This window comes from Hylobates moloch, unplaced genomic scaffold (genome assembly GCF_009828535.3).
Source record: "Hylobates moloch isolate HMO894 unplaced genomic scaffold, HMol_V3 SCAFFOLD_11, whole genome shotgun sequence".
Lineage (NCBI taxonomy): Eukaryota > Metazoa > Chordata > Mammalia > Primates > Hylobatidae > Hylobates > Hylobates moloch.
Window position 1 is genome coordinate 54,940,845 of NW_026652286.1, and position 8,767 is coordinate 54,949,611.

At 48.8% G+C, this 8,767-nt stretch overlaps 1 protein-coding gene across 1 annotated transcript; it reads right to left on the reverse strand.

Annotated features, from left to right (window-relative positions):
* Window positions 1-5,874: 5,874 nt before the first annotated feature.
* FAM181B (family with sequence similarity 181 member B) lies at window positions 5,875-7,726 on the reverse strand. The gene has a single exon (XM_032167033.2). The coding sequence runs from the start codon at window positions 7,585-7,587 to the stop codon at window positions 6,307-6,309; it is 1,281 nt and encodes a 426-aa protein (XP_032022924.1). The 5' UTR covers window positions 7,588-7,726; the 3' UTR covers window positions 5,875-6,306.
* Window positions 7,727-8,767: the final 1,041 nt, after the last annotated feature.

Here is an 8,767-nt window from a genome sequence, read left to right on the forward strand (position 1 = left end):
CTTAAAAAAGAAGGTGACACTTGGGCTAAGAATGAGAGGCTCAGTAAAAATTAGCAAGCAGAGAAAGTCAAGGAGTGCATTCCAGGCATAAGTAGAACAGGAGTGAATTTATGAAGGTAACATGGATATTGAGCATTAAAGCACCAATAATTAGTACAAAATTTCTGGAACACAGGTACTATTAGGAGAGTGGTAAATGAGAAAAGAGAGGCTGGCCGAAGCCACATTTCTAAGCAAAGTCTTTACCCTAGAAGTAACAGGGAGCCATTGAAGGATTTTAAGCAAAGAAGTGAAAACACCAGAATTGCTTTTTAGAAATATTACCTCAGCGAGCAATGGGAAGGATGGTTGAGAGGACTGTGAGCCCACAGACAAGGAGGTCATTAGGTGATCATGGTACTAGATTAGGCGAGGGGTAATGAAGGCCCAAACTAAGGAAGTGGCATTGTAAAGGAGTAGAGGAGACAGACGAGAGTTGCTTAGAACAGTGTCTTTCAAACTGCAGACCCAACCTATCAGTGAGCCATGAAATCAGCTTAATGAATAATAGCTAGGTTTTATTAACAAATGGAAAAGAAACTATCAGTGTAACATACAGCTTCTTAGAAAGAATCTGGGCTCTGTAAAAAATTTTCAATTATATATGAAAACATAATTGAGTATTAATATAGATTATAATATTTCCACTATTCAATATGGGGATGTTTGTCTGAATATGGATTTATATAAATATGGTTATGAATATATTGACACATAATGTCCAGCGAAGTTTTTCTGAAGGTCATGGATAAAAGTATTTAAAACACACTGGCATAGAAGGTAATATGAAATAGGTCTTGGTAACTATTTGAACAGGATGGGACAGGTTAAAAGAGTAAGGGGAGGTTGACTGTGGCTAGTGAGTTTGTGCATGTGTTCGATTTTGGGCACAAAGTTTGAGGAGTTTATGAGCCCCCAAGAGACTCTATCTAGGAAAGAGGCAAGTAATGGGTCTGGGACAGAAGAAAGAAGCCAAGGTTGCAGGTATAGATTTGAGGGTCACTGAAACATTAAGAATAACTAATCCCTTGGGAAAAGACACTAACACCCAGAAAGAATGTATGGAGGGCAAAGAATACAGGACAGAAGTGAGGGAACCCTGGCTCACACCAATGTATAAGCTCACACCAATGAAGAAGAAGGCATGGCCAGAAAGTTATGAGGAAAACCAAAAGCAAATGATATACCAAAAACCCAAAGAGGAGAGTTTCAGGGAGACAGAGCCCAATTGTTTAAATGTGGCACAGAAGTCAAAAAAACTGAAGTCTGGCCAGGCGCGGTGGCTCACGCCTGTAATCCCAGCACTTTGGGATTACAGGCCGAGGTGGGTGGATCACAAGGTCAGGAGATTGTAGCCATCCTGGCTTACACAGTGAAACCCCGTCTCTACTAAAAATACAAAAAGAAATTAGCCGGGTGTGGTGGTGGGCGCCTGTAGTCCCAGCTACTCGGGAGGCTGAGGCAGGAAAATGGCGTGAACTCAGGAGGCAGAGCTTGCAGTGAGTCGAGATCGCGCCACTGCACTCCAGCCTGGGCGACAGAGTGAGACTCTGTCTCAAAACAAACAAACAAAACCCTGAAGTCTGAAGACCCCATGTTTGGTAATTGAAGCTTCCACGAGAGAAATTCCTGGGAAACGGTAAGGCAGAAATGGCATTTGCCTAGAACTAAGGGATTTCTTGTTATGTGGAACTTCAACGCTAAAACTGAAACAGTCTCAAGCAAACTGGAATGGTTGGTCACCCTAAGACTCAAAATAGTTAAGGTTTACATAGCAGGTGAGGTAGAAGCAAAAAGTGTAGCTTCTTTTTCAGAGAGTTGACTCTTATGAGAAGATGACGGAGAAATATCTAGGGAGGGATACAGGGCTGAGAGAGCTTTTCACTTACTCATTCCTCTTTGTTCTTTCTTTTAAAAATCATGCTAAAAGTTTATTTCTAGCATGAGAGAAAATAGTGGAGAGGAAGGATGAGGCTGAAGATATGGCTAAGGAGGAGAAGATGGAGCAACACCTTGTCCTCATGAGGCAGGAGGGGCAGGATCCTGAACCACGAGGGCAAGAGAAGGTCCTGCTTGCTGAAAAGAGAAATTGTGTGGAAAAGTGGGGTGGGAAATGGAAGGGTGGCACAACACATGGTCTCCATCTTGTCAGGACCTGGGAGTGAGAGAAGGGATAGGGTGGAGGCTTGAATGGAGATGGGCAAAGGTTTGGGACATGAGGAGGATATAGGAAGACACTAAAACATTCCACATACCAAGGAACACCCTCATGACTATGAGGCATGCAAGCATAATTATTATTACCAGGTTAGGATACCCAGCCTGTCCAAAGCCATACAACTACATGCATATTATAGCATATTTCTAGTCTTGAAAAATACCTACCATTGCACTTACAAAGAATTCTTGGCCGGGCGTGGTGGCTCATGCCTGCAATCCCAGCACTTTGGGAGGCTGAGGTGGGCGAATCACTTGAGGTCAGGAGTTCAAGACCAGCCAGGCCAACATGGTGAAACCCTGTCTCTACTAAAAATACAAAAATTAGCCAGGTGTGGCAGCGGGTGCCTGTAATCCCAGCTACTCAGGAGGCTGAGGCAGGAGAATTGCTTGAACCTGGGAGGCGGAGGTTGCAGTGAGCTGAGATCACGCCACTGCACTCTAGCCTGGGTGACAGAGTGAGACACTGTCTAAAATAAAAAAAAGAATTCTCGATGGGCAGGGATGTGGCTAAGCAAGAGATTTAAAAAAAAAAAAAAGATTCTAACAGGTTTCAGCAGAAAGTGATATAACAGAGGGAACAATAAGTTCAGTCCTTGGCAAAATGATTACTAATGGGCACTACTTACTGTACTACAGTAAGTGGCATGGTCAGACACATTATGTGCCCAGACTGGAAGGCAAAGTGGGGAGGAATAGGGCTACATAGGGACCTGAGTAACAGGATGGATTGGAACCTTGACATAATGCCAAGCCTTGGCTGTCTGCTACTAAGTACTGCCCCCTTCCTCTTAGAGGATATTTATATATACCCTATGCCAAATCACAATAACGCTTTGTGATCGATCGTTATCCAATTTTTCCAATGCATAAACCATGCTTCAATTTGGTTAAGTTACTCGTTCACTGCTGGTAACAGCAGAGATGAGATGCACCTAAGTTGATTTAGCCCCTCCCCTTGGCCTTTCTTATTTGTCATCTATAACAATGAAGATAATAACACCGAAGCACAGGCCTCTGTAGGAAACAAAGGAAATAATGTATATGAAAGCACCAAACACCCCACAGACACTTTCTATATACATTTCTCTAGCATAGTGGTTCTCAACTGGCAGTAATTTTGCCTCCCAGGGAGACATGAGGTAATGGGGATATTTTTCCATTGTCACAACTAAGGCAGTGCTACTGGCTTTGAGTGGGTAGAGGCCAGGGATGCTGCTAAACATTCTACAATGCACAGGATAGCTCCCACAGCAAAAGAATTATGACACCCAAAATGTCAATAGTGCTGAGGTTGAAAAAACCTGCTAGTAGCATAACACAAGGAACTGGAAACCACACACATGTACAAAGCACAGCACAGCCTGGCAAGTAACAGGCAGGTCTTGGTATTAGGACACTTGTATATCTGGATCTTGGATCCACCACTTGCTGTTGACAAGCTATTTATCTTACCTGAGCTTCAGTTTTCAAATAGGGATAATAACAGTACTGTATTAGTCTGTTCTCACACTGCTATAAAGATACTACCTGAGACTGGGTAATTTATAAATGAAAGAGGTTTAATTGACTCACAGTTCCACATGGCTAGGAGGCCTCATGAAACTTACAATAATGGCAGAAGGTGAAGCAGCAGGAGGACACGTCTGACGTGGTGGCAGGAGAGAGAGATAGCAAGGAAGTGTCACACTTTATAACCATCAGATCTCATGAGAACTCCCTCACTATCACAAGAACAGCATGGAGGAAACCACCCTCATGATCCAATCACCTTCCACCAGGACCTCCCTAGACTTGTAGGGATCACAATTAGAAATATTTGGCTAGCGACACAGAGCCAAACCATATCAAGCACCTACCTCATGGCAATAGTAAGAGGCTCAGTGAGTTAGTGTTTAGCTTAAATGCCTGGGATGTGGAATCACATACTGTTGATATTATTATTAATTAAAGATATAGCAAGCAAAACAGTAGGAGAGAGATAACCTGTTTTACTACACTAGGTAAGAAAGGAGAGGAGAATTAAGAAAGAAACATTACAATGACACTATAGTCTTAGTAACAGTCACAGGGTTATTAATGTTTTCCTACCGTGCAAGTGTATCCTGGATTGTATTCACAATAGTTTAGACAAATTAAATCGTTATTAAGTAATATTCTGTTAGCACAATGGAATTAATCACCTTTAACCACTTTGGAAGAAGTTCAATAGACATTAGCTTTCTGGAGTTGCAAAAGTTCTTTTCATCATTAACAGTACTCGTTGCTCTATTTGCTGTGGTGCTTTCTTAAGAAAGGCTTTATTCAGAAGAAAATGACTTAGTGATAGCATTTAAAGTTGCATCTACCATTGGTTAATACTCATTTTTTTCCAGAAATTCTTTTATGAAAATATCACAATACTTTTGATGTGTGCAAACATGAATCTGGATTTTTACACCTATTGCGGTAACACTCGGTTTTCAACGAACTCACATCCAGATATTCCTGCAATCAATCCTGGGTGCCTTGAAGCCAAGCAGCTCTCTTTTGCAGCATCATCAGTAGACAGCCTCTCGCTCAGATTTTCTGGACGTTGCTCTGTTCATGCCTTTCTCCCGGCAGGTCTGCAGCACCAAGGGCTCCTCTTTTCCCTCCAGCTGCTCACTTCCCACCAGTCTTTCCTCCCCTGCCCCTTAACCATCCTGATGGTACCATGTGTCCTCTCTGCCACATTCATGGCTGATAAAAATATTTCTTTTCCCCCCAAATCTCCCTCGGACAACAGATCATAGTCCTCCCTGCAGAGCCCCTTCAGATTCCATTCATCATACCTACTATTCATGGAACAGAGACTCCTTTGGAAACTTCACACCTTTCTCTACGCCCTTCCGTGGGGAGGGTGTGAGTATAAGGACTGAGGAAACACAGGGAGGCAGAAACCAACAGAGGTGGAGGGGGAGCTGTGGAAGGAGAGAAAGACGGATGGTCAAGAGGATGTACAGCTTGTAAGGGAAAGGGCAATCATCAGGCAAGTAGATAGGCCAAAAAAAAAGCATGGGACTCACAACTCTGTTTGCATGTGTAGAAACCATTTATGTATACACAGTAGAACCAATCAAGCACTGCCACAGCCTCAGGACATTTTATTTATTTCCCTCTGAGGTTCCCAACCAGCTGTGAAGCGAATAGAAGAACATTACCTTCTTCACCCTCTCAGATCAGGAAACTTGATACAAAGAGGTTACAATTTGCCCATTCTCTCCCTCCCAAAGTGGCTGGAAAATGGGGAAAAGACAGGAGAGAAATGGAACCCAGTTTGCCAAATTTAAGTCTCCTACGAAAGAGATGTGCAAGAAAAGCCGGCCGAAAGAAATACAGTAATGAGAGGCCAGGCAAAGAAAGAAGAACAGTAAGCACTGGGACTGTGATAATGGTGGAAGGAGATGGAAGCAGGAAGCGGGCAGGAAGAAAGAGTTAAAAGGGTGACAGAAGAGAACCCTACCCAAGGACCAGCACAGGGGTCAGCAGTGGACCACCGGCCTCCTCCCTCAGCCACAGGCTCACCTAACAAAGCTAAGCGACCAGACGGAAAACCGTCCCGTAAGAAAACACCCAAATCAGTAAGTCTCATCTCCATTCTTTTCAATATAGGCTTTAATTCAAAATGCACTCAAGGAGAGGGAAGGGAGGGACCAGGACACTGTTTAGAAGGGGCAGTTACACTAAATACACTGACCTTCGCTGAAAAATAGAAGGGACAGGTGGCTATTACCCTTTTTGCCGTCCCCACCCCATACCCCAAACCGTCTGGGTTTCTTGGCTCCTCTGGTCCGGTAAGAACCTACCAACGTATTTGTTTGTTTTTGTTTCAACACTTGAGGTTGTGATTAAACAATCCCCAACTCCTCTTCATCTCTTTCTTCTAAAGTTGCCTTTATTAACTGAATTTTTAAAAATCCGGTTTCATCTCCACGTGCATTTTCCCATCGTTCTTTAGATTTAGGAGAAACCCACGGAGGCGCGGCACTCTCCACAGCCGTCTCTAATAGAGGGAAGCGTGCCTCGAAGTTAGTCCCGGTGCGCCCCCTCCTCCCCCGGCGCCCCTTCCCAAACCCCGTCGGATCTCCAAAGGCTGGAATAGGCGGTGCGGCTGTAGCCCGCGCTGTAATCGTAGGACACCTGATGGGGCGGCGGCGGCGGGGGCAGGGCGCAGTCTGAAAAGAAGGGGGCGAAAGAGGCCAAATGGCCCGGCCCGTCCTCCCCGCCGGGAGAATCCGCAGCGGCGGGGTACAGGGGGCGCAAGGGCTCGTTCAAGGTCAAACCGCCGCGGGGGGCAGTCAGGGGGGACTTTTTGGTCGGGGGGCAGCCCGGGACGCTCCAGGGCTCGGGATACAGTAGGTTTCCCACCACTGCCGGTGGCGGCTCAAAGAGGCCAGGCTCCAGCTCCGGGGGTCCCCGCAGTACGGAGGCTCCGGCGGGGAACACGTCGAGAGGCTCGGCGGCCAGCAAGACGGCCGCCTCGGTGCCGGCGCCATAGTCGGGCCCCAGCAGCTCGAAGAACTCCACTGCCTCCGCGCCCTTCTCCAGGTCGCCCAAGCTCACGTCCGGCCCCGACGGGCCACACCCGCCGCCGCCTGCCCGGGACGGCTCCGTGAAGAAGGACGGAGGCAGATTGCGTGCCCGCAGCGGGACCTTCCTGGCCCCTGGGATAGCCGTGGCCCCCGCGGGGCCTGCCGCGTCCCCTCCGGCGCCCCCAGTGCCCGCACCTCCTAGCCCGGCCGCCGGCGCAGCCACCGCACCCCCTGCCGGCTCGGCACCCCCGGGGACGTGGCGCAGCGAGTCGAAGAGCGCGGCCAGACTTCGGCTTTGCAAGCTGGCGGCCGCCGCGGCCTGCGACGCCTCCCGCCGAGGGGCAGCCTTGCCGTGGGCCGGGGCCGCGACTGTCGGGGCGCTAGGGGCTGCCAGCGGCCGTTTGGCTGGCGTGTCGGCGGCGCTCGGGGAGGGTGGGCCGGGGGGCGCGGCGCCCATGAGGCCGCTGCAGCGCTTGATCTGCTTCTGCAGGTACTTGCGGTGGTTCACCTTCCGCTTCGACTTGCCTGGCTTGTCCAGCGCCAGCTTGATGTTGCTGGACGCCGAGTCAATGAAGCTGAGTAGATCGCGGGTGGCCTCGCGCACGTCCCCTCCTTCAACTCCCGACAGCAGTGCACCCGCCGGAGCCCCGGTCTCATCGTCCTCGAAACAGCAGCCCTTGTCCAGGTCTCCGAAGGCGCCCCCTAGCCCGTCCGGGGAGCCCCCGAAGCCGAAGGGCACGAAAGGGTGCGTGCTGAGGAGCGCCGCCTGCACCGCCATCACCGCGGCTCCTGGGCTGTCTGCAGCGCTGCCCGTGCGCCCCCGCCAGCTCCTGCCCGCCGCCCAGGCCCGGCTCCCGCCCCGGCGCGGCGCGCGCGGCGCAGCCTACTAGCTCCGGGCCTGGCTCGCTGCGCGGCCTCCCGGGGGAGCTCATTAGGTCTTGTAAGCAAGGGGCGGAGGGAGGGAGCGCGCGGCGACCGCCCCGGTGGTGGAGGGGAGGGGCTTACTTAGCCTGGCTTGGAGGAGTGGGGGGTCGCTTTAGTTTTCTGAGCTTTCTCAAGCTCAACGCCTTAACCCCTTCGTTTCCCTTTGCCCCGCGGCGTTTCTCTTGACTCCTCCAACCGCAAGGGGTGAGGAAGAGATGGCTGGTCCTCAAACTCCAGCTCAAGCCCATGAGGCCACTGCAGCGCTTGATAGGCTTCTGCAGGTACTTGCGGTGGTGCCTCTCCTGAGGCAAGAAGACAGGAGTCTAGAGACGTGGGTTTCAGTCCAGCTGTATAACAACACCCACCAGCTTCTGGGCGCTTGCTTCTGCCAGGCGCTGTCCATCTATTATCTCATTTAATCCTTGAACAACAGCCCTGTGAATTACATGTTATCGCCATTCAACAAACATGGACACTGCGCCTCAGGGAGGTTCAGTGAGTTGGCCAAAGTCAGATCTATCCCAGTCTGACTCCAAAGCCATTCCTAAGCCCTTGACAATACTTGCGTCTTCTCTTGCCCTTGCCTTTCTCATCTATTAAGATGGGGAAGGAAAATGAGTATTTCTTAAAGCTCTAGACCTGATCCTAAGATTCTAACCTGAGTTTTCCCAGGATTCTCAAGCCCAGTGCTCTTTCTTCTTGACTGTTTGCCACTTGATTGTTACAAGTAACAATTGGCTAACAGTAAATTGAGGCCAGCAGTGGCCCATCTTTTATTAATACATAGCAGGAGGCAATGGAGAAAGGAGTCAATCTGGCTAAGCGCCCTGTTACTTGAGAACACTATGTGTGTATAAAACTCTCAGCATGTTATTATAAAAAATGGATTGGAACCTCTCCCCTACCTGTCATACCATTTAGGTTATCCCTGGAATTTTCTTTGCATTTCAGGGATCATCTTGAAGTTCACTTAAAACTAATTTCACCTGGGCAATCCTCTTGGGATAGATAGAGAAAATGAGCAATAAGGTCAT

Bases quoted from the DNA above. Each gene is read 5' to 3' on its own strand.
- FAM181B (XM_032167033.2), bottom strand. From the start codon at position 7,587: ATGGCGGTGCAGGCGGCGCTCCTCAGCACGCACCCTTTCGTGCCCTTC.